Here is a 27,341-nt window from a genome sequence, read left to right on the forward strand (position 1 = left end):
TGAGCTTGCTGGAGATGGAAGTTGTATGTGCATGAGATGCACTTGCTTTTATGTGTGTGTGTGTGTGTGTGAGAGTGAGTGAGTGAGTGAGTGAGTGAGTGAGTGCACACGCACGTGCCTGCGCACATATGTTTGTTTTCTTTTCTGAAGAAGGCTTTGGCCAAAAGCTAAATGTGTAACAGACTTTTTGTTTTGTCTGTCAGCAACTCGTCATCTTTATGGTGAGTAGCAATTCATGAAAGGACTTTCAGTCTATTTTTCTACTTCTCCACTCTCAAATTACTTATGAGCATAATGAATATGTAAATCTTTCATTACAGTACTTGATTTCTCTTATTTTATTGTGATGGTAATTTCACCATTTGTAAGGGGTGTCAACAAATAAAGGTGGTTCTTATTAAACTTTCAGTACTTGAGCCAGCGTAGATGAAAAACTATATACCATATGGGTATCTAACTTTATAGGAATGATGTTCAGACTCGGTGCTGCAGGGTTTGCATTGTTAGTAGTTACTGGACTGGCACAGTGATGTAAGATTAAAACATAGGCATCAGTGTACACTACAGGTGCAGACAGTCAACATGGATCTGGACAAGGTGAGGAAGGCTTTGGTCATAAAATTGTCTTGCTATTCTTTGCAAGTATTGATGCATTAGTGGAATATTGAGAGGTCCTGTTTCCTCACCAGTGTTGTCTCAGTTTGAATTAACTGGAGATTTGTGAATTTCTCCTGGGAGAGGCTGATGGACAATTGTACCACAAATTGTTGGAGAAGTTACTGTTGCCATGGCTAAGAATGCTGTATGAAATGTGTGATTTTAAAGCACTGCACGAGCTGTGTCACTACAGCTGAACATTCCACGGACCACCGTTTTGAAAAGTGTTGCGAACAACTGTGAAATGGTATCTGTAGTGTGGTCCCAGGCTGTTGTGCATGCAGATAATGTGACATTGAGTATTGTTTATAGTATGGAACATAAACATGGTACACAATTAACAAGTGTTACCCTCTCCTGTGAAAAGTAAAATGTGTTTCTTTCAATGGTTTACTTATTTCTCTTATGTGTGCCCTTACAAATGATTTCACAAAGCTTCACTGCTCTATTAGTTTTCATGGGGGTCATCTCATCTTCACACATTGACGGTAAAACCTTCTGAGGCTGTTAGGCTGCATCATATTACTTTTCAAAAGTTGATAAACTCAGTGTTTTGTCCATTCTGCTGCGATCTACTTCAGGATTCTTCTGGTGTTCCCGGCTGGCTTAACGCTGTTACATTGCTTTGAAAATGATATTTTATGCACTTTTTTTCCAGAAGTCAAACTACATTTTTCATGCTGCTGTTAGTGGGCAATCATAATTGGGAATATTGACAGCAGATAATGAGACAAGAGGCACATTATCAAAATATTATTGCTGTTGTGCCGCTGAGGTGTCTTCCTGATAGTAGCCAACATTTACCAAATAATTTGACTGGGTATTTCTTCTCTGATGGTGGATAGCCGTGACAGCCACAGGCTTCTGGCTTCTTGTGAGGAGGTTCCAAGGAGAATGAACATTGCTAGACCACATTTGTCAACATCATATGGCTTCTGGCATGATGGTTTGGGACGTGATTAGGTGCACAGCAGAATCATTTCTGGTTCACATAACTGGTAATTTGGACAGTGGCCATTGCATGTCCGTGTTAAGGCTGGCGGCTGGGGCCCATCTTCAGCATCTGTATAACATTATGTTTAAACAAGGTAAAGCAAGGCCCATGTTTCCCTGACTTACTGTGATACAAAGAGAATTCAACTGTTGTCGTGGCTGGTGTGTTCTCCAAATCTCTCACCTAGTAAAAACTGCAGGTAATAAGTTCCCAGAAGACTGGCATGCCACCACTCGCCAGCCGCTACAATTGATGAATTTTGGCACAGAGCTTAAGCAGCATGGAATAACGTACCTATCTCTCTCATCCAAACTCAACTTGGATTGAAGACCAGAAGGTTTAGAACTGTTGTTGCTGCCTGAGGTGGCACCATGTGTACACCCAAACCAACTAAAAGTTTAACAATTTATTCTTCATAATGTACTGTATATGCATGGTAAACTTCTTTTATTTGCTACCCTTCTTGGTGTCACAATTTTAAAGGCCAGCAGAGAATATACACTGGTTGACATAAAAAGTAAAGTACCCAGAATACATTGTTGGATATTAGTGTCACTTTGTACAATACTCACCATGGATGGGTATGTAAATGGTGAGAATTGCAATTGCTCTGTGACTGGTAGCACAGCCACCAGAGTGCATTAGTTGTTTTTTTGTTGTTATCAGTCCTGATAGGATACATAAGGGGTGTGGACAGCATCAGATGTTGAGTTGAGTGATCACTATGAAGGACATGTAGATGTCATGTCTTCATGTGAGACAGCATTATCAGCACCTTACAGAGTGAGAAAGGGGCCTCATTGGACGTCTCCATTTGTACAGTTGGTTGAATCATGAAATATCCAGATTTGTTGAGAATTTAGATGTGACAGAAGGCCCATATTTCACTGCCTAGGAGTGTTTTAGCAGGCATACTCATTGTCAAGCTTCCGGTCAATTACATCAGGCCACCAAAAAGGAGAATTGCCATATTGTGCACCAAGCACATCCTAACTCATTGACCTTTGTGTTAGCCATCTGGGAACAAGTAATTGACTCCCTGCAACATTGTGTGTCATCCCACACCATTGGTCGGAGACTAGTAGCATGCGGACCAGGGAATCACTGTTCTATGTGTTGGCTGCCAGTAATGCCAGGACACAAACACCTGTTTGAATTGGTGCCATAACTGGGAAGCACGGACTGCCGATGAATGGCATTACATTGTCTTCAGCGATACGTCACAATTCTCTACTGACCCGGATGACCAGCATTGCTGAGTATAGTGGTGACCTGGGGAGAGGTTCCATTGTTGCGGGAAGGCACAATGGTGGTACTCCTGGTGTCTTGGTGAGCACATACATTGGGATATGACTTCAGGTCATAGCTGGGAATTCTGATGACACAATGGCATGTCAAAGACATCCCTGTGTGTTACCGCTTGTTTGACACTACTGTGGCACTATTTTCAACAGGACAATGCTTGTCCACACTTGGTATGAGTCTATATGAACTGTCTGCATAGTGTTAAGGTACTCTCATGGCCAGCAAGATCCCAGATCTTTCCCCAATGAACACGTGTGGAATCAGCCTGGAGGTCAACTCCATTTCAGTCCAGTATATCAAGGACCATTTACAACAGCTGTGTACCAGCTTGCCTTAGGAGAGGATACAGTGGCTTAATGACACCCCTCTCAACTGAAACAGTGTGTGCATCCAGGCCACACATTGTGTAATACATCATACTCATAAGTGAACTGATACTGTCACATTCTTTGCAAATTTGACTTGATTTTGTAATCACTGTTATAACATGAAGTTTTATTTTGTTTCCTCTTCCCTTATTGGTGCTTCACTTTTTAGTCAGGCAGTGTTTTTATAAAATCATGCACTTAACTTATGGGAACAATTTCTTAACAGAGGAGATGGAGTTTGATGCAATCACACTAGACTCGTTAAGAGCTGAGAAAGTCTACCAGAAGTCTGCACGACAGCAGCAGAAGGAGCTGGAGGCATTGCATAGGAGGCAGCACCGGGACAGCCTCACTGTCCAGAGTGAACAGTGTGCTGCCATTGAGGAGCTCACAAAGGGCCGCAGGTGAGTTGCATACCAGTCTAAATATACATACAAACTCTGCAGACCACCATGAAATGCATCGCACAGAGTACATCTCATTTTGACGGGTGTTAGAGATTCTTCCTGTTCCATTTACATATGAAATGTGCGAAGTATGACTACTTAAATTCCTCTCCGTATACTACAGTTAATCTAATTTTGCCTTGTGGTCCCTAGCAAAATGTATGAGGCTATAATACATTCCTAGATTCCTCACATAATAATTTGTAAGTTGGCTTTTACAGGGTAATTGCCATCTATCTTAAAGGGTTTGCCAGATCAGTTTTTTCAGCATAGATTATTTTGAAATTTCCCTTCCAATCCCAGTTTGTACAAGATTCATTGTCACAGCTTTTTTCACCATACGTGCGGCAATGCTACTCATTGCTGTTCTGTCCCTGTCTTGTTGTTTGTGTATTGTAAAAGAAAAATAAACATCCCCTTTCACTAAAAAGTGATCTGATCTACAGGATACTCCTTTTTGCACTCTAACATACTTCAAACCATCTGATACAGGTGTTTTTTTGTCAATATACAGTCAGTTACTGACTGCAAGTTTACTGTGGGCTGAGTCCAAGTACGTATGTGTAAGATTAAAATAGTGTACCAGACTGTAAGTTGAACTTGGATCCTTTGCATTTTGTGGGCAAGTGTTCTAGCAACTGATCTACCCAAGTGTGACTTGTGGCCCATTCTCACAGATTTACTTTTGGCAGCTTCCAAACTTCATTTGTCTTTCTTCCAGTTGTGCCAGTTTTGCAAGCTATACAGGAGAAATTCTGTGGATTTGGAAGTAAATCTGTGAGGGTGGGTCATGAGTCATGCTTGGCTGGCTTGAGTGGTGAAGTGCTAGCCTGCAAAATGCAAAGGGCCCAGGTTTGAGCCCCAGCCTTGGACAAAGTTTTAATTTGACAGGAAGTTTCAAATCTTTGCACACTCTACTGCAAAATGAAAATTCATTTTGGATATTTGCTATTTTATGTGCAGAGAAAACCATTCTAAGATTTTTAAGTCAAACTGGTGACTCACATCTATTAATCAGACTACATTATCATTTACTGTGTCCTTCACAAAAGGTCCAGCTGTTTCGTTTGCCCTCTTTCTACCAATACAGCCACCAAAATTGTCCATGAGTATGACATCATTATAAAACAAGGGTGCCTGTCTATCAAAAAACTCTTCTTTTTCTGCATATGCTGTTGCATCTGTTGGTGCATACATACCAGTTATATAAACATTTTACACTCCTATAAATCTTACCAACTTGCAGGGGCATTTCATGAGCAACCTCACAACTATAAGCATTCTTTATGAACTTAGTGTACAGAGCTGTGGACACTACAGCATTTGCTTTTTATCCTTACTGACTCCATTAAAAATGTATGTAACCTCCTTCTTTCAATTACCTCTTCTCTTTTTGCATTCCACTAAAAACCACAATACCCATCTTATATTCTCTTTCTTCTGTGCATTTGAAGACTTCATGATGCCGTATACTGATGCCTCATATGTTCCATAAACCTTGTAATAATTTTCCACATCTACACATACATAGATACTCTGCTGACTGCAGTGAAATGCATGGAAGTGAACTTAGCATGGTGCCTTGTGTTAGGGGTCATTACCATTCCACTCATGTGTGCAGTGCAGGAATAATGATCACTTAAAAACTTCTTTGAGCACTGTAATTGGTCTAATCCTGTCTCCACAGTCCATGCAGGAGTGATATGCATGGGGTAAGCCTGTTCCTAGGTTTCTCATTTGAAGCTGCTCTTTGAAACTTTGTAGGAAGCATCCGCAGTATAAGTATCTACCACATCAATTCTGCAGCATTTCTGTGACAGTTTCCTAAATCTGTTACCATTGATCCTTCCATTATTTGTATATCTTCATTACCCCTGTTAGTCTTATTTGGTACTGTAGGTTGGCTTGCGTGAGCGTTTAGTAAGAATCTCCTTTATAAACTGATTACATTTCCCTAGAGCCCACCAATGACCTCAAGTCTATGACCTGATGTAGCTGTGTCTGAGCCTATGTGATCATATCTTTTAATAGCTGTTTCACCTACAGTAAGGCTCAAAAGTATTTTGACAACATAAAATTCGTTATTATTTCTCTTAAAATAAAACGCTATTGGACAGTGTCTTGAGTATAGTGAAGAGCAGTATAGCTATGACTATTTGAAGGTGTCAGATTGTGACTCACTTGTTTACACTTTGTGCTACTGGATGAATCTGACTTTCAGTGAGCTGAAAAGTATTTTGACATGCAATTTGATCCATGAATTCATGGCCGTTACTTGCTTCTTTGTTCTAATTTATACTGATATTTACTTACAGTGATTATTTCAATAATCCAAAATGTAAGGAATATTCCAATGGCTTTAGAAACGCCATGGTAAATGCACTAAAGCAAGGACTGAAACAAACCAAAGTTGCTCATATTTTTAAAGTGTCTAATCAGCTTATTATTACATGGAAAAAATTGTATAATAAACAAAAGACTGTAAAAAATAAGCCTCACAGTGGACATCTAAAGAAAGTCTCCTAAAGTTGATCATATCATTAAAAAGTTATCAACAAGTGATGTTCACAAGTCAGCTCTAATAGTACAAGAGAACTGAAAGAAAAATATAACGTCAACATTTGCATTTCCACTGTCAAACAATGCTTGAAACTCTCCAAAGTACATGGACAAAAACTAACGAAACTACGAAAAACAGGACGGCCCGATTTGCGTTCATAAAACGGCACAGATCATGGACAAGTTCAGACTGGTCTAAAATTCTGTGGAGTAACAAGATCAAACTTCATTTAATGTCATCTGATGGTATCAAATATTTTCAACATCATGTAAATAGACGATATGACTTCTGGTACCAGATTCCCATGGTCAAATATGGAGGTGGCATTGTGATGGTTTGGAGATGTTTTTCACGCTCTGGAGTTGGACCGTTAGTTCGAATTGAAGGTAATATGGATCCGTTTGTGTATGAAAAAGTATTGAAGACTCAAATACTGCCATACACTAAACACCACACACCAGCTGGATGGTATTTTCAACAAGATAACCATCATAAGCTCATGTCCAAGCATATTAATAATTTTTCAAAACACAAAAAGAATCAAGGTTTCAGAGAGGCCAAGTCAAAGTCTGGATTTGAATCCTATAGAATATCAGAGGGAGGAGTTGGACTGCAGTATAAGAATAAAAAATTATTCAAGCAAAGATGCTTTTTTTTTTAAGCTCTCAAAAATGAGTAGGATAAAATTCTGATTGATCGATTCCAAAAGCTGGTCAACTCAGTGCTGGCAAGATGTGAAGCTGTCATAAAGCCAAGAGATATCCCACTAAATATTGATTTTCTTATTACAGTAGATGATAATTAATTGTTAAAAATACTTTTTTCAACAGTGTCAAAATACTTTTGCTCCACCATTGTCCTCGTAAAACTATTACACTCTATTATGTTGTGAACAACAGCTACTTTTTCACTATTCTGTAGAACACTGAATATCCATCAGTGAAATAAATTACTGATTTCCATGTTTCATATTTGTTTTTAATTAATCCAATTAATATGTTTGTCAAAATACTTTTGAGCACTACTGCAGGTACTTAATATTGCAGATACAGGATACCTCTGTTTTCCTTTTATGACATGCACAATTTTGCATTTCTGAACATTTGCGTCATTGGCAAAAATGTATATCTGCAAGGTAATTATGATATTACATGAAGAACAAGGGTCCCAGCACAGTGCCCTACGACATGCATGAAGTTACTTCTACACCTGCTGATGAGTCTCCAGCCATGATAACTTGCTGCAGCCTTCCTAACAAGAAATCTCCACTTCTATAATAAATTTTGCTTGATGCTCCATATGATGAAGATTTGGTCAGTAAGCATTTTGTGTGGTACTATTTCAAATGCTTTTCAGAAGTCAGTAAAAAATGCATGTATCCGATTACCCTGATCCATGGGTTGCTAGATGTCATGTGAGAAATGTACAAATAGGATTTCACATGACAGATGTTTTTGGAATACATACTGATTAGCATGGAGGAGGTCATTCTGTTAGGTATACCCCATTATTCAGCTTTCAGTATACTCTAAGATTATGCAACAGATGGATGTCCTAGATAATCTTCAATTATTGTGATCGCTTCTCAGCTTTTGTTAATGATAACTAGATACCAGTGTCTATGAGTTTAATTTGTACACCACAGCACTGAAGATAATCACTATGTGATTGAAAATCGATTTTGCCATTAATAAAACATCAATATTATGGCCAACGCTGACCTTCCTTTTAAATTAGTCTTTCACCTTCCTCATTTTGGCAGCCCCAACCCTATGGTCCAAGCACACTTTCGCAGCCTTGTCTTTTTCTTCCAACGTGTGTGTTTAAATCCCCAATTACTCTCATTTCTTCCTTCCCACCCGCCTCTGCATTTCCTCTTCAAACTCTTGCTTCTCCTCAGAAGTGCAACCCACCTGCGGCGCATACACTTTTATTACCTCTATGGGCATCCCCTTGAATGATATTTTGGTCTTCATCATCCTATCACTTATTCTCTTCACTTCCTCCTTTTAATCCATCTCTTACTACTATTCTGATTCCATTTCTCCTTCCCTCCTCATTTCCACTCCAGTACACTCAGTAGCCTTTTTACAGTTGTCTCCTTCTTTCTCCTTTCCATCTCATTTCAGCTAACCACAATAGGTCTAACTTCCTTCTTTCCATCATGTCTACCAACTGCTCCACCTTTCCAGTCAACATTTGTATATTTAATGTTCCAAATCTTAGTCCTTGTTTACAGCCAGTTTGTCATCAATTAAATCCTTCCTGAGGCATCCTTTCTGAGGCCCGTTCTATTTTTGAAAGCAGAACTCATAATCCACTACTGGCTTGCTGGGCCTATAGTAGCTCCACCAGAGCCTCGTTAGCCGCCACTTTTCAGGCTTCCTGTAGGACCTTCATAGCTACCATAGGGGTCCCGGGGCGCACATAGTCCCCACTGTACCTCGCTCCTAGAGGCAATCCCCTGCTTGTACCTAAGTTCCCTAAACGTACTGTAATCATTGGAGGAGACTTTAATCATCTAACATCAACTGGGAAAATTACAGTTTTGTTAGTGAGGGGACATGACAAAAAATACTGTGAAACATTACTAAATGTTGTCTCTGAAAACTACCTGGAATCGATGGTTTGGAACCGCACTTGTGATGGAAATATATTAGGGCAGTTATAGCAACAATGAATACAAAAATGCAAAGGGCCATTAAAACAAGCAGAAAGATTTATACATTCAGCAAACTAGACAAAGAAGCAATAGTGTCATATCCCAATGAGGAACTTGAAATTTTATCTCAGGATGGGATCATGTAGAGGAACTGTGGCTCAAGTTTAAAATAACAGTTGACCATGCACTGGGTAGATATGTACTGAGTAGAGCACTTCGTGATGGGAGAGGACTTCCATGGTATACAATCACTGTAAAGAAACATCTATAGAAACAAAGACTACTGCATAATAGGTGTAAAACAGAGCTTGGGAGTATAGACAGAGGGATGCTGAATGAAACACATTTGGCTATCAAGAGAGCGGTGTGTGACATCTTCAGTGACTTCTGTACAGCAGAATAAGAGGTCTGTTCAAAAAATTCTGAAACATTTGTAATTTTGCACGAATGATGTGTTGGAGCAAAATGTGATTGGCATCCCTACACACACCTTTGTTTAATGTGTAACTGCTGGAAGTTTCATTGTTGTATGTCTGTTATTGTTCAGTGCTGTATAGAGTAGAACATTGTGTCATACAATTTGCAAATTTCGAGATAGTAGAGTTAGAGGAGCATTGCATCTGCATTAAATTTTAGATGAAATTTGAGAAAACCTTTCCAGAGACACACCAAATGATACATACCAAATGATGCAGGAAGCCTATTGTGGTGAGTGCTTAAGCTGTACTGTGTGTTACAAATGGTTCACATGGTTTAAAAATGGCTGGACAGAAGTTAAAGGTGACCTCCGTACAGGATGCCCTTCGACATCTACTAATGACGCTCATGTCAAGAATGTCAGTGAAATTGTACATACCATTCGAAGACTAGTCCAAGAGATTACAGAAGAATGTAACATTTCAGTTGGACCATTGGATCGTGTCATTAAATTCTGACACAGCATCTTGGTATTGTTTTGCTGCCCAGTTTGTCCCAAGACTCATGAGTCAAAACCACAAACAAAGCCCTTCATCTCACAATCTGTGAAGAGCTTTTGGATCGTGTAAATGAGAATGAGATGGTCTTTGAGAGAATCATAACTGGTGATGAGACCTTGGTCTACAGTTATGATGCTGAGACCAAGGTTCAATCTTCACAGTGAGTCGGGAAAGGTTCTCCAAGACCAAAAAATGTTTGTAAGGTCAGGTCAAAATGTCAAAGCCATGCTGACAGCTTTTATTTTTACGTTGAAGGATTAATTCATCATGAATTCATGTCACAGGGACAAACTATTAATCTGTGGTCCTATCGGGACGTGTTGCAATGGGTGTGAGAAAATGTGAGAAGGAAACAGCCTGAAAAATGGCATGACAATTTATGACTCTTGCATCACAATAATACAACCATGCATTCATCTCTGTTGATGCGTGACTATGCACAAAAAATGAACTCACTGACTGCCTCATCATCCATACTCTCCAGACCTGGCACCTGTCTACTTTCTTTTTTTTTTTTTTTTTTTTTTTTGTATTTACAAAATTGAAAACCCCATTAAAAGAGTGAAGACTTGCAATGATAGACAAGATAAAAGAAAATTCACAAATGGCAATTCACGCGATCCAGCAAGAGATGTATCAAGACTGCATCCGGAAGTGGAAATTGCATGGGAATTGGTGTATCAGTTGTGGAGGAGAGCAGTTTGAAGGAGACCATGCACAACAAGTAAAAGAAAAGTGTAGAAAAATTTTGTGGAGAATGTTCTGGATTTTTGTAAACAGACATCATGTTGTGGAAAGATGTTTCATGAAATTCAAAGAATTTCTGGTGTTATATAAAGGATGCTAGTGACACCAGAGTTGGTGTCCGGTCACTCATGGACGAGACTGGAGCAGAAATTGAGAGTGGCAAACCAAAATAGAAATGCTTAAGTCTGTTCTCAAAGCTAAAGAGTATTGCCCCAGTTTAATTCTTGAATAACTGAAAAGGTGAGTGAAATTGACATTGGCGTCAGTGATGAAAAAGCAGCTGAAATCATTAAAACTGAACGAAATTTCTGAGCCGGATGACAGATTTTATCTCCAATTGTGCTAGATTTAACCGCTCTGTTAACTATGATCTATCACAGATTCTTGAAACAAAAACCCATGCCCAGTTTTTGGAAGAAAGCTTGGGTCACACTTGTCTACAAGAAGAGTAGCAGAAATGATCCACAAACCCACTGTCCAGTATCCCTTACAACCATGTGTTGTACAATCTACATTATATCCCTTATTATGTTTGTGTATATTGTTGTATGTGTGTGAGGAAATATTGTGCTGAAGGTGCAATTAATCATGAAAGGAAAACAATTAAACTTTTATAACTTGAAGCTAATAGTGATGCACCAATGTCTAAATCTCTATGTACTGCCTGAGAAAGTTTGTGTCACAGATAAGCAAAAACACTCTTGCTAATGCCTGAAAGACTAAATTACTAGGGCACAAATTGCTGTTCTTATTGTACTGCCACAGTATTACAGAATATGAGCATATATCATTCAGTCTTCATGAAAAAATGTCTGGCGATAAGATTTTAACCTAGAAAGAATATTAAACCTGTAATGGTGAAATCTCGTTTATCTCGTAGAGCAGAAGCAACTGCTGATATCCTTTGGTTGCCTGTAAAACATTTACTGTTCATAAATAGAAAAGGTTGTATAGGATCCTCTGATACTGAGTCTGTACAACTTAGTCCGCATTTGGTTATATGAAGTGCAGCCGTTTGCAGATTTCTATTAACAACAGGTAACACTTCGAAATTCCTTTGTGCTTGCAAATCCACCAGCAGACATCATCAACCAAATGTCCAAAGTTGCTATAGAGGCTTAGCACAATTTACTTCCTCGAAATTCATTTCAGAAAAAATTGAGATTGATTGAATTATCTTTTATATAATTACAATATATTCTCGCATAGGTTTAAAATGATAAAATCTCTCTCTCTCTCTCTCTCTCTCTCTCTCTCTCTCTCTCTCTCTCTCTCTCTCTCTCTCTCTGTCTCTTTCTTTATACAACTCTGTAACAGTTTATTTTTACAAAATTATACCAAATAAGTGATAGTTATGTGCGTCTGACTCGCATAGGTCCATACATTAATGCTACTCTATAGCGAGTCCTTCTACAATCACAAAATTTTTACTATACCGGTAGTCGACCTTGCGGCATGGAGCAACTCTATTTCTTGGAGTAAACGCATCACTTGCACAGGCGAAATGTGCTGTTGACTTATTTTATCAGTTTTAGCTTTAACAATATGAGACTCATTGACCCATCAGCTGACTGGGGCAGCTTTAAAAAGAGAAACAAATAAAATATCTCAGTCTAGCACAGATTTGGCTGGGATATTATAAATCTTAGGACATATTTTAGCTCAAATATAATGAGGTATCTTGAATAGAATGAGCTCCACCATGCCAGTCACATAAAACCCGACTTACACTTTCCTCACTTTCATAGTTAAAGCAATGTATCAAGACAGTGAGGTAGATGCAGCATTTCTCAATTTTCAAAAAGCGTTTCCCATATTACCATACTTACACTTACTATCAAAAGCATGATTTTATGGGGCATCAAGCAAAATTTGTGACTGTATTGAGGATTTTTGAGTAGGGAGGATGCAGCAACATCTTATATGGAGGATAGGATGGGGAAAAAAATGTTCATTTTGTACTACACATCTTTCTGAAGAGTTTGATATATAAAACATATATGTTCAAGGAAGTGTAAGATATGTCATTTAAGTGTGCCAAAGTGCAGTGCCACACCTCTTTACGCAGCATTCTTCAATCGTATGTCACTATATTTTGCTCTGTGGAATTCAAAAGCATGTATTTTATAATGGAAGCCATCAAGCCTATATTCAGGAGAGTGGGAATTAAAATGTTCTGTGGTGCCTTTCCTGCTCCCAGTTGGCCAGTTTGACATCCTACCCTCCTTATAAATAATCCCACCCAGTATTAATTGTGAGATTTTTTTTAACTGGGAGAATAAGAACTCTTCAGAAAATGTACGCTCCTGGTTGCCTGTTAGCTAATAACTTTCTATTTTGTGTGACAAAATTAAATATAGGAAACATAAAACCAGTAAAGACAAGACACAAGCAAGACAGTACCTTTTTTTTTCTCTGTAATCTTGCTACAGCTTTACATGGTATGCTTTCCTTTCTGTGAAATAATCTATTACCTCATCAAAGTTTATCAAATGTTTTGTTAAATGAAAAATCAAAATGTCATTGTCTAACGCTGAAAAAGCTGTTAATATGAATAGTACCCAAGACTGGTGTGGTTTCTGAATTTTGTTATGTTCGTTTTCTCACTGTCTATTAGGTAAAACAAAATAGGCCTTTCTAATATTGCAGAAGTTGTAACACATTCCAAATAAGCAAGACTATTTTGGCACAAATGTTCCTTTTTATATACCTCGTGTACATAAATAACATGACAGAATACAATTCATGAAGTACCAAAATCAAATGTCTATTAGGCCTACTACAAGGAAAAAGATTTATGTTAGGAAATAGTTTCACAGTTCATTCATGTGCTCCAGATTCAGGCATGGAATTGAAAAGTAGTAGTATGAACTCTTTATATAAATTTTAAATGGAAATATTCTTCCATATAATTTGTGTGATGCCTCCTTTCCTCTCCTTCCTCATTTTAAGAATCTTGCCATCACCGATTCTGCAACTATTTCTGCCATTGTCAAAACTGTTCTTTGGTTAACTTCAAAAAAATGTTCAAATGTGTGTGAAATCTTATGGGACTTAACTGCTAAGGTCATCAGTCACTAAGCTTACATACTACTTAACCTAAATTATCCTAAGGACAAACACATGCCCGAGGGAGGACTCGAACCTCCGCCGGGATCAGCCGCACAGTCCATGACTGCAGCGCCTTACACCGCTTGGCTAATCCCGTGCGGCGGTTAACTTCACTAACCCTGCCAGACTCACTGGTTTAGTTATACTGCATTTATTTTCCAGTTCAGCATTATTCCATGTTTGTACAACTTGTTTTCCACACTGTTCTGAGAACTTAACTAAAGTGTCTGCTTACTGAGGACTGTACAACTGGTCCTTGGTAGTGTAGTGATCTGGCACAAATTTTCTATCAAAATTTCATTTTCTCGGATACACTGAGAAGATAATATGTAATTGTTCTTACTTGTTATTGCTTTTAGTTATTTATTTCTACTCTGGTAGTTTGAATCTATAGATTTTGCTAATAATTATAACAATGCTGATCATTCGCACACCCAGTCAACCACATAAACAAGCAGCAGTTGGCATTCACCCATTGTGGTTTATTCAGCTCAGCTCGTATAGGACCATCCCATTTTGTCTGCAGAAATTTTTTTTATTTCTAGACGTGACGGGGATTGCCCCGGCAGAGACATCACGTAAATAAATTTAGACTGTGTTCAAAAATGCTCAAAAACCAACAGGGATGCATTTCAAAATCATATGAATAATTGATAGACCAATGTAAGCTGGATACTAAGTGCTTTGTGAAACAAGGTATTTTTTCTTCAAGAATATGAATTTGGCACTCCCAGAAATTGCCACCCAGGGCAGATATACCTTATTGCCCCTCCCCCCCCCCCACCCCTCCCCTCCTCTATATCCGGGCCTGGCGGTCCTTTGGCCTTTTACTGTTCATGTCATGTATTAATGACCTTGCAAATGACACAGTTATCTATAATGAAGTAGTCTGAAAGAAGCTACACGAATATTCAATAAGAACTTGACAAGATTTCAAAGGGGTTCAATTATTGGCAGCCTACTTTAAATGTAAAAAAAAATGGCAGTATAATATCCTATGAGTAATCAGTGAGTCACAGTTGGAATCAGTCAACTCATAGAAGCACCTTGCTACAACACTTTGTAGGAACATGAAATGGAATTATCACATAGTCTCAGTTGTGGGTAATGCATGTAGTCGACTTTGCTTTATTGCTAGAACACTAGGGAAAATGAATGAGTCTACACAGGAGATTACTTACAAACTACTTGTGTGACCTGTCCTAGAATATAGCTTAAGTGTGTGGGACATGTACCAAATAGGACTAACAGGGGACATTGAACATTTACAGAGAAGGGCAGCAAGAATGCTCACAGGTTTGTTTGACCTGTGGGAGAGTATCACATTGATAGCAAAAGAGCTGAACTGGCAGATTGTTGAAGTTAGATGTAACTTAGCCTTAGAAAGTCTACTTACGAAAGTTTCAAGAACTGGCTTTAAATTATGACTATAGGAATGTACTACAACCTCTCAAGAACCACTTCCATAGAGATAATGAGGACAAGATTGTTTAAATTCCTCTGTGTGTACTGCAATTAATGTAGTCATTCTTCCCACACTCCATATGTGAATGGAACATAAAAGCCATAAATAAGTGATAGAACGAGATATATGCTGTGCAATCACTTTACAGTAATTTGCAGAGATGGATGTAGATGTAGATGTAGAAAGTGTGTTTGCAGCTGGTGCTACTGGAAACAATAAAAATAAGATCAAAGACAAAAAGTTGTCAAGTTATTTAATCTACAAACCAAGCCCTAATCACTCCAAATCCAAAGTTCAGTATTTTAAAAACCAATTACTTCCTACATGCTATCAGATGAAAGTAAGTCTCCTGGTGATGTGCATTGGTATGCTGTTCCAATTAAATCACCTGCAAGTCTCAAACTTTATTTTTGCTAATGTCAAATAATAATTTTTATTATGTAGAACAGGGGATAGTTTTATTACATAGAACAATTTGACGATAATGGTAGCCCATATTAAGAATTTCTTCATTTGTTTATTTAATTGCTTTTTACTTGTTTTATCTACATGTTTCTCTCTCTTTTCTTTCATTTTGATTTTTTATGTCTCCTTTTCCACTTTCCCACCAGTTTTTAATTGCACTGTTCTATTCATTTTTCATTTATGTACCTTTTTTGACTTCCTGCTATCTCGGAAGCCTCCTTCTTCTTCTTTTTCTCTCCTTGTTCTCACAACAGGATGGTCCCTCTCATCCTGGAGCCTGAGTGACCTGGCCTCTCTTATAACCTCCCCCCATCTTGTCCCACTTTTCTTCATTAGGAATGAATTTAAAGTTCCAAAAGATGTAATAGTTTTTTTCTACTTTGCTGTGTGTATTGTCAGTACATGGAATTTTACCTCCTAAGAAGAAATACTGGCCACCTATTTTGTCTCCTTGTAATTTTATAGTTCATATTAGAGAAGTTTCCTTCTGATACACCATTTATTACCATCAATATATTGTTATTTGGATTATACATAAAAGAGGCCAGGTGTAATGGAATTCAGAAATGTTGAAATGAGTGTAAAATACTTTTTCATTCATAACTATTTCAATTTATTATTTTGCGTCATGGCTGTCTACAACTCAGTTTCTCCTGTGTGTGGTGAATAGCAGTCTATCCTTTCCATATTGTTGTTTCTTCATTGCTCAATATCATAGATCATCACCTCTGGCTCACGTTTGACCCCTTGATTCATGGTCAGTGCACCTGGATGCCACACAGTGGATTCAATTTGTGGCTGGGTTGGAGATTTTCTCCACTTGGGGACTGGGTGTTGTGTTGTTCTCATCATCATTTCATCATGATCGACAAGCGAGTCATCCATTTTGGTGTCGACTGAAAAGATTTTGCAAGTAGGCAGCCAAACATCCCCATTTGGGGACTCCCGGCCATCAGCGCCATATGATCATTTAATTTCATTTCTGGTTCATTGACTGTAATGTTGAATGTCTCAGTTCATTATGCTATTTCCTTAGTTCTCTTTTAAGAACATAATTGTAATTATTTCCCAACCTGAATTAGTCCCATATTGCAGAGGTGAGAGGATTAATCTACAGTAGTTTTGTTGTAGTACAGGAGTAGTTATTACCATTGGGGGATGTTTTAATAAGTAAGTGATGTAGTTAATCTTATTACCGATGTAGCTGATATGAACTTTCCACGTAAGATACTTGTGGATCACAGTGCCTAAAACTAATGTTTTCAGGTTTGGGGCAGTACTAACATTTCTTCTGAAAGTAAGTACTGGCAAGCAGTTCTGTATCATGTGAAATTTAAAATTTTCATGGCGAATTGTCTGTTCAAACAAATTTCAAGCTTTCAGTCGGTCGTCATTCAATACCTCGCACAATATTTCAACTGGGCACCTGCCAGTCATCTTCAGGTGAGCCGCCCGCATCTCGTGGTCGTGCGGTAGCGTTCTCGCTTCCCACGCCCGGGTTCCCGGGTTCGATTCCCGGCGGGGTCAGGGATTTTCTCTGCCTCGTGATGGCTGGGTGTTGTGTGCTGTCCTTAGGTTAGTTAGGTTTAAGTAGTTCTAAGTTCTAGGGGACTTATGACCACAGCAGTTGAGTCCCATAGTGCTCAGAGCCATTTGAACCATTTTTTTCAGGTGAGCCGTCGCAGACTGGTGAAAACGTCCTCCGTTCTGCTATATATAGTGCGTTGTAACTATTCTGCGCATGTGTCGAAAACGTGATAGATGGACCACACTACCCGCCGGCAGCGCCCTTCCTGGTGGAGTAGCACAACTCAGTTGCTGCCTGTGTTGCTGTTTGCCGCCGCCATTGGCGCACTCTGTCATCTTCGATTTGAGCAAATCATGGAGACGATGGTATACCATGCACTGTCAAGCTGGTAGCCGCTGTCACAGTTCAACAGATTTTCCACCAAGTGTATTTCTATGGGTTCTTTAATAATTGAGTCCCAGAAAGATGTTGCTGTGGACAAAATCATTGTTTTCTCATACTCTATTGACTGTCCAGTGGAAATACAATGTTCAGCAATAGTGGACTTGCTTGGCTGCAAAAGGTGGGTGTAACATTGGTGTTCAGTCTAGCGTTCTTTCACGGTGCATGTGGTTTGACCTATATAAGCCATACCGCATTGGCACAGTATCTTGTAAATTCCGGCCTTTCGTAGTAACAGATTGTCCTTTACTGATCGCACAAGGTCTGCAATCTTTGATGGTGGGCAGGAAACCATAAATTTTCAGAGGATTCTTGCTATTTTAAATGAAGTGTTGCAACAAAAGGAAGAAAAGCTAAAGATTGAATGAGTTAATGAAATTTTATTGTTGTTTAGCTATTACAGCAATTGACAAAGTTACATATATACAAGTTATACAGCATATACAGGGTGGTCCATTGATAGTGACTGGGCCAAATATCTCACAAAATAAGCATCAATCATACGAAAAAACTACAAAGAACGGAACTTGTCTAGCTTGAAAGGGGAAACCAGATGGCGCTATGGTTGGCCCGCTAGATGGTGCTGCCATAGGTCAAACGGATATCAACTGCATTTTTTAAAATAGGAACCCCCATTTTTTATTACATATTCGTGTAGTACGTAAAGAAATATGAATGTTTTAGTTGAACCACTTTTTTTGCTTTGTGATAGATGACGCTGTAATAGTCACAAACGTAGAAGTACGTGATATCACGTAACATTCTGCCAGTGCGGACAGTATTTGCTTCGTGATACGTTACCCGTGTTAAAATGGACCGTTTACCACTTGCGGAAAAGGTCGATGTTGTGTTGAAGTATGGCTATTGTGATCAAAATGCTCAACAGGCGTGTGCTACGTATGCTGCTCGGTATCCTGGACGACATCATCCAAGTATCTGGACTGTTCACTGGATAGTTACGTTATTTAAGAAAATAGACAGTGTTCAGCCACATGTGAAACATCAACCATGACCTGCAACAAACAATGATCCCTAAGTAGGTGTTTTAGTTGCTGTCGCAGCTAATCCGCACATCAGTAGCAGACAAACTGCGTGAGATTCGGGAATCTCAACAACATCGGTGTTGAGAATCCTACATCAACATCAATTGCACCCGTACCATATTTCTATGCACCAGGAATTGCATGGCGACGACTTTGAACATCGTGTACAGTTCTGCCACTGGGCACAAGAGAAATTATGGGACGATGACAGATTTTTTGCATGTGTTCTATTTAGCGACGAAGCGTCATTCACCAACAGCGGTAACGTAAACCAGCATAATATGCACTATTGGGCAACGGAAAATCCACGATGGCTGCGACAAGTGGAACATCAGCGACTTTGGCGGGTTAATGTATGGTACGGCATTATGGGAGAAAGGAAAATTGGCCCCCATTTTATCGATGGCAATCTAAATGGTGCAATGTACACTGATTTCCTACGTAATGTTCTACCGATGTTACTACAAGATGTTTCACTGCATGACAGAATGGCGATGTACTTATAACATGATGGATGTCCGGCACATAGCTCGCGTGAAGAAGTCGTATTGAATAGCATATTTCATGACAGGTGGATTGGTCATCAAAGCATCATACCATGACCCGCACATTCACCGGATATGAAGTCACCGGATTTCTTTCTGTGGGAAAAGTTGAAAGATATTTGCTATCGTGATCCACCGACAATGCCTGACAACATGTGTCAGCGCATTGTCAATGCATGTGCGAACATTACAGGAGGCAAACTACTTGCTGTTGAGAGGATGTCATTACACGTATTGCCAAAAGCATTGAGGTTGACGGACATCATTTTGAGCATTTATTGCATTAATGTGGTATTTACAGGTAATATCTCAGAAATGATAAGTTCACAAAGATACATGTATCACATCGGAACAACTGAAATAAACTGTTCAATTGTACCTATGTTCCGTGTTTTAATTTAAAAAACCTACCTGTTAGCAACTGTTCGTCTAAAATTGTGAGCCATATGTTTGTGACTATTACAGCGCCATATATCACAATGCGAAAAAGTGGTCCAACTAAAACATTCATATTTCTCTATGTACTACACGAATATGTAATGAAAAATGAGGGTTCCTATTTCAAAAAATGCAGTTGATATCCGTTTGACCTATGGCAGCACCATCTAGTGGGCCAACCAGAGTGCCATCTGGTTTCCCCCTTCAAGGTAGACAAGTTTTGCTCTTTGTAGTTTTTTTGTTTGACGCATATTTCGTGAGATATTTCGCCCGGTCACGATCAATGGACCATCCTTTATACATGGGTTGGAGATCAATATGTTACTATTGGTTTCCCATCAAATACAATATTTAAAATGAAATAATATGAAAACATTGCATCATAAATTACTCAGTTAAAGAAATTATGCTGCACTCTCCAAACCAGTACCACTATGATATTTTACAGTCATAAAATTCCTGAAGTGAGTAACAAGGATTTGCAGCTATGTTGTTGTTGTGGTCTTCAGTCCTGAGACTGGTTTGATGCAGCTCTCCATGCTACTCTATCCTGTGCAAGCTTCTTCATCTCCCCGTACCTACTGCAACCTACATCCTTCTGAATCTGCTTAGTGTATTCATCTCTTGGTCTCCCCCTACGATTTTTACCCTCCACGCTGCCCTCCAATACTAAATTGGTGATCCCTTGATGCCTCAGAACATGTCCTACCAACCGATCCCTTCTTCTGGTCAAGTTGTGCCACAAACTTCTCTTCTCCCCAATCCTATTCAATACTTCCTCATTAGTTATGTGATCTACCCATCTAATCTTCAGCATTCTTCTGTAGCACCACATTTCGAAAGCTTCTATTCTCTTCTTGTCCAAACTATTTACCGTCCATGTTTCACTTCCATACATGGCTACACTCCATACAAATACTTTCAGAAATGACTTCCTGACACTTAAATCTATACTCGATGTTAACAAATTTCTCTTCTTCAGAAACGCTTCCCTTGCCATTGCCAGTCTACATTTTATATCCTCTCTACTTCGACCATCATCAGATGATTTGCTCCCCAAATAGCAAAACTCCTTTACTACTTTAAGTGTCTCATTTCCTAATCTAATACCCTCAACATCACCCGACTTAATTCGACTACATTCCATTATTCTCATTTTGTTTTTGTTGATGTTCATCTTATATCCTCCCTTCAAGACACCATCCATTCCGTTCAACTGCTCTTCCAAGTCCTTTGCTGTCTCTGACAGAATTACAATGTCATCGGCAAACCTCAAAGTTTTTATTTCTTCTCCATGGATTTTAATACCTACCCCGAATTTTTCTTTTGTTTCCTTTACTGCTTGCTCAATATACAGATTGAATAACATCAGGGAGAGGCTACAACCCTGTCTTACTCCCTTCCCAACCACTGCTTCCCTTTCATGTCCCTCGACTCTTATAACTGCCATCTGGTTTCTGTACAAATTGTAAATAGCCTTTCGCTCCCTGTATTTTACCCCTGCCACCTTTAGAATTTGAAAGAGAGTATTCCAGTCAACATTGTCAAAAGCTTTCTCTAAGTCTACAAATGCTAGAAACGTAGGTTTGCCTTCCCTTAATCTTTCTTCTAAGATAAGTCGTAAGGTCAGTATTGCCTCACGTGTTCCAGTATTTCTACGGAATCCAAACTGATCTTCCCCGAGGTTGGCTTCTACTAGTTTTTCCATTCGTCTGTAAAGAATTTGTGTTAGTATTTTGCAACTGTGGCTTATTAAACTGATAGTTCGGTAATTTTCACATCTGTCAACACCTGCTTTCTTTGGGATTGGAATTATTATATTCTTCTTGAAGTCTGAGGGTATTTCACCTGTTTCATACATCTTGCTCACCAGATGGTAGAGTTTTGTCAGGACTGGCTCTCCCAAGGACGTCAGTAGTTCCAATGGAATGTTGTCTACTCCGGGGGCCTTCTTTCGACTCAGGGCTTTCAGTGCTCTGTCAAACTCTTCACGCAGTATCGTATCTCCCATTTCATCTTCATCTACATCCTCTTCCATTTCCATAATATTGTCCTCAAGTGCATCGCCCTTGTATAGACCCTCAATATACTCCTTCCACCTTTCTGCTTTCCCTTCTTTGCTTAGAACTGGGTTTCCATCTGAGCTCTTGATGTTCATACAAGTGGTTCTCTTTTCTCCAAAAGTCTCTTTAATTTTCCTGTAGGCAGTATCTGTCTTACCCCTAGTGAGATACACCTCTACATCCTTACATTTGTCCTCTAGCCATCCCTGCTTAGCCATTTTGCACTTCCTGTCGATCTCATTTTTGAGACGTTTGTATTCCTTTTTGCCTGCTTCATTTACTGCATTTTTATATTTTCTCCTTTCATCAATTAAATTCAATATTTCTTCTGTTACCCAAGGATTTCTACTAGCCCTCGTCTTTTTACCTATTTGATCCTCTGCTGCCTTCACTACTTCATCCTTCAAAGCTACCCATTCTTCTTCTACTGTATTTCTTTCCCCCATACCCGTCAATTGTTCCCTTATGCTCTCCCTGAAACTCTGTACAACCTCCAGGTCCCATCTCCTTAAGTTCCCACCTTTTTGCAGTTTCTTCAGTTTTAATCTACAGGTCATAACCAATAGATTGTGGTCAGAGTCCACATCTGCCCCTGGAAATGTCTTACAATTTAAAACCTGGTTCCTAAATCTCTGTCTTACCATTATATAATCTACCTGATACCTTTTAGTGTCTCCAGGGTTCTTCCATGTATACAACCTTCTATCATGATTCTTAAACCAAGTGTTAGCCATGATCAAGTTGTGCTCTGTGCAAAATTCTACCAGGCGGCTTCCTCTTTCATTTCTTATCCCCAATCCATATTCACCTACAACGTTTCCTTCTCTCCCTTTTCCTACACTCGAATTCCAGTCACCAATGACTATTAAATTTTCGTCCCCCTTCACTGTCTGAATAATTTCTTTTATTTCATCATACATTTCTTCAATTTCTTCATCATCTGCAGAGCTAGTTGGCATATAAACTTGTACTACTGTAGTAGGTGTGGGCTTCGTATCTATCTTGGCCACGATAATGCGTTCACTGTGCTGTTTGTAGTAGCTTACCCGCATTCCTATTTTCCTATTCATTATTAAACCTACTCCTGCATTACCCCTATTTGACTTTGTGTTTATAACCCTGCAGTCACCTGACCAGAAGTCTTGTTCCTCCTGCCACCGAACTTCACTAATTCCCACTATATCTAACTTTAACCTATCCATTTCCCTTTTTAAATTTTCTAACCTACCTGCCCGATTAAGGGATCTGACATTCCACGCTCCGATCCGTAGAACGCCAGTTTTCTTCCTGCTGATAACGACATCCTCTTGAGTAGTCCCCACCCGGAGATCCGAATGGGGGACTATTTTACCTCCGGAATATTTTACCCAAGAGGACGCCATCATCATTTAATCATACAGTAAAGCTGCATGCCCTCGGGAAAAATTACAGCCGTAGTTTCCCCTTGCTTTCAGCCGTTCGCAGTACCAGCACAGCAAGGCCGTTTTGGTTATTGTTACAAGGCCAGATCAGTCAATCATCCAGACTGTTGCCCTTGCAACTACTGAAAAGGCTGCTGCCCCTCTTCAGGAACCACACGTTTGTCTGGCCTCTCAACAGATACCCCTCCGTTGTGGTTGTACCTACGGTACGGCTATCTGTATTGCTGAGGCACGCAAGCCTCCCCACCAACGGCAAGGTCCATGGTTCATGGGGGGGATTTGCAGCTAACCAACTGAATAATTTGACTTTAAATAAATCAAATGGGGCTTCTACCCAGTCTAGAGGCAGTTTGTTAAACATCTTCACACCCACCACTTCGTGGCTGTTCAGTGACTTGGATAATCTGTAGTAATGTATGTCCAGATGGCTACTATTTCTGGTTGCATGGGTGTGTACATCTCTTCTACACTGGCATTCTGATATGTTGCTCTTTATATGGAGTAGGACAGTGTAAATATACATGTTTATAACAGTTAATATTTTTAAGTTCATAAACAGTGGTGTGCTGTGGGCCTGTTTATCACTGTTTGTGATCATTCGAATTACTTTCTTCTGAAGTACCAAAATGTCCTGAAGGTGTGAGCTATTACACCATAAGATATAATGCTTTGAAGAAAAGCAAAGTAGGCCGATCTTACATAGGCCACAGGTACATGGTTTTTTAAATTCCTTAACAAATAAACCACTCTAGACAGCCTTGCGCTAATGTATTTAATATGTGGCTCCCAAGTCAATTTACTATCTATAACAATACCTAAGAACTTAACACTATCCATGAAGTCTTCTTCTGACATATCTCTTAAACTAAATACAATCTTCCCGCATGTTCTCCTCTTTATCCACTTCTTGCTTCTTAGTCCCCTGTTAATCTGCTGGGTAGAATAAACAGTTTCACTGAATACTGTCTTTAGATGGGCACGTTCCTGAGGTAAGCTATCTAGATATGAGACAGTATGAGTGCTATGAATAAGTTCTTTAAGCACACTCATGGTTTGCAATGGGTGGTGGCAACTCGATTCTTGCAGGTACAAATCAGTATGAGTGGGCTTCCGATAAACTGAATGCCCTAGAGAACCATCATTCTTCCTTCAAAACAGGACATCCAACAAAGGCAAACAACCATCTTTCTCTTTCATGGTGAACCGGATGTTGCTATGAATGGAGTTGAGGTGATGTAGAAACTCCATTAATTTGTCTTCTCCATGACGCCACACTATGAATGTACCATCCACATAACTCCAAAAAACTGTTGTTTTCATGGCAGCTGATTCAAGCGCTCTCTCCTCAGAATCCTCCATAACAAGGTTGGCCACCAAGGGAGACAGGGGGCTACCCATGGCGACACTCAGTCTGTTCAAAATATTCTTGATTAAACATGAAATAAGTTGAGGAAAGAGCTTGCCTAAACAAAGCAGTGATATCAAAAGGAAACATGTTACCAATCAGTGTCAAAGAATCTGCAAGAGGAACTTTTGTAAAAAGTGAGACCACATCAAAACTTACTAGAATGTCTACACTACTAAGACGGAGAGCCACCAGTCTATTGATAAAATCAGCTGAGTTGCTTGTGTGATGTGAGCACTTGCCCACGAAAGGTCTCAGCAAGGAAGCAAGATGTTTTGCTAAATCATATGTAGGAGCTCCAACGTTGCTCACTGTTGGACGCAGAGGAAGACCCTCTTTATGAACCTTAGGAAGGCCATACAGTCTAGGAGGTACACAACTATGTGATCTTAACCTCTTGATGGTCTCCTGCGGTAAGGAGGAGGAATTTAATAGTGCTGAAGTGTTCCGTTGTACACGTCCTGTAGGATCGTAATCAATGCTCCTATAGGGAGAGTCACTTAGCAGACCATACATCTTATCTTTATACACACCATGAGGTAACAAAACAGTTGCATTACCTTTTTCAGCTTTCAATACCACTATGTCCGGGCCTCCTCTCAGATTTCATAATGCAGCCCTTTCTGCAGGGGTTAAGTTACTGCATTGAGTAGGGGCCTTCAAGAGAGCATGGCAAGTTTCCCTTCTTATTTCTTCTGCAGCATCCAAAGGAAGATGTTGTACAGTTTCTTCAACACCTCTCAAAAAACTTATTAAGGTGGTGCTGTAACTGTAGGTGCAAAATTGAGTCCCTTGCTCAATACAGAGAGCATCGAATCATCCAAATTCTTCTCCATGAGATTGATAACGGAACGTCGTACTATTATCCCTTCTGGCGACAGCTTCTGTGGCAACAGGCGGTCAAATTTTGATATCTGCTGAGAATTAGCATCCTTGTGGATCCACTTGAACTTGGCCAAAGTCACTCCATCAACTCAGTCCCATGATACAGGAGAAAGATATCTTGCAACCTTTAGATGTAACTGGTACAGTTCTGCTGAGATAGCATCTAACCTTCATCTTGTATAGCAAATCCTCTCTTTGACAATAGCATATCTAGCCTTCTCAGTAATCTTCCGTGCAGCGACGGTCTTAATGAAATGAGTCACTCTAGCAAATTTTGGTATAATGCCACGGTCCAACATCTCAATAAAAAGGTTAACGAGCTTAAAAACTTTGCTCTTTACCATGTAGCTTCTCAGAACTTCAGATCTGTGAGGCCATCTCCTCCCCGTAAAAGCATCTAATGTGAATTTTAAACATCAGCGTTACACCCACCTTTTGCAGCAAAGCAAGTCCGCTATTGCTGAACATTGTATTTCCACTGGACATTCAATGGAGTATGAGAAAACAATGATTTTGTCCACAGCAACATCTTTCTGGGACTCCATTATTAAAGAATCTGTAGAAATACACCTGGCAGAATATCTGTTGAACCGTGACAGCGGCTACCAGCTGGACAGTGCATCAAATCCCATCATCTCCACAATTTTATCAAATCAAAGATGACGGAGTGTGCCGATGGCTATGGCAAACAACAACGCAGAAGGCTACTGAGTTCTGCCACTTCACCAGGGAGGGCGCTGCCAGCGGGCAGTGTGGTCCATCTATCAAGTTTTCGACGCATGCAAAATATACCTACAGCGCGCTATTTATTGCGGAATGGAGGACGTTTTCGCGAGTCTGCGATGGCTCACCTGAAGATGACTGGCAGGTGCCCAGTTGAAATATCATGTGAGGTATTGTACGACGACCGGCTGCAAGCCCGAAATTTGTTTGAACAGTCAATTTGCCAGGAAAATTTTAAAATTCACATCAGATGCCTTTACGGGGAGGAGATAGCCTCACAGATCAGAACTTTCGAGAAGCTATGTGGTAAAAGAGCAAAGCTTTTAAATTCTTTAACGTTTTTGTTGAGATGTTGGGACCATGGCATTATACCAAAATCTGCTAGAGTGACTCATTGCATTAAGACCGCCGCTGCATGGAAGATTACTGAGAAGGCTAGTCATGCTGTTTGTTGTCAAAGAGAGGATTTGCTATACAAGATGAAGGTTAGATGCTATTTCAGCAGAACTTTACCAGTCACTTCTAAATGTTGCAAGGTATCTTTCTCCTGTATCTTGGGACTGGGTTGATGGAGTGACTTCGACCAAGTTCGAGAGGATCCACAAGGATGCTAATTCTCAGCAGATATCAAAATTTGACCGCCTGTTGCCACAGAAGCTGTCGCCAGAAGGGATAATAGTACGACGTTCCGTTATCAATCTCACGGAGAAGAATTTGGACGATGCGATGCTGTCTGTATTGAGCAAGGGACTCAATTTTGCACCTACACCTACAGCATCGCCATTAAGAAGTTTCTTGAATGGTGTTGAAGAAACTGTACAACGTCTTCCTTTGGATGCTGCAGAAGAAATTAGAAGGGAAACTTGCTGCTCTGTTGAAGGCCCCCTACTCAAGGCAGTAACTTAACCCCTGCAGAAAGGGTCATCTCCATGATTTGCTCAAAACAAAGATGATAGAGTGCGCTGACGGCTGCAGCAAACAGCAATGCAGACGGCGACTAAGTTGCGCTACTCCATCAGCGAGAGTGCTGCCGGCAGGCAGTGTGGTCCATCTACCAAGTTTTCGACGCATGCGCAGAATAGTTACAACATG

At 39.7% G+C, this 27,341-nt stretch overlaps 1 protein-coding gene across 1 annotated transcript in view; it reads left to right on the forward strand.

Annotated features, from left to right (window-relative positions):
* Window positions 1-27,341, forward strand: part of LOC126095360 (1-phosphatidylinositol 4,5-bisphosphate phosphodiesterase-like) — a 419,315-nt gene that overhangs the window by 340,517 nt on the left and 51,457 nt on the right. The window contains exon 18 of the mRNA XM_049910167.1: window positions 3,551-3,728. Coding sequence (XP_049766124.1) covers window positions 3,551-3,728 — 178 coding nt within the window. The remainder of the gene's footprint in view (window positions 1-3,550; window positions 3,729-27,341) is intronic.

The sequence above is a fragment of the Schistocerca cancellata genome, chromosome 8 (genome assembly GCF_023864275.1).
Source record: "Schistocerca cancellata isolate TAMUIC-IGC-003103 chromosome 8, iqSchCanc2.1, whole genome shotgun sequence".
In the NCBI taxonomy this organism is placed as follows: domain Eukaryota; kingdom Metazoa; phylum Arthropoda; class Insecta; order Orthoptera; family Acrididae; genus Schistocerca; species Schistocerca cancellata.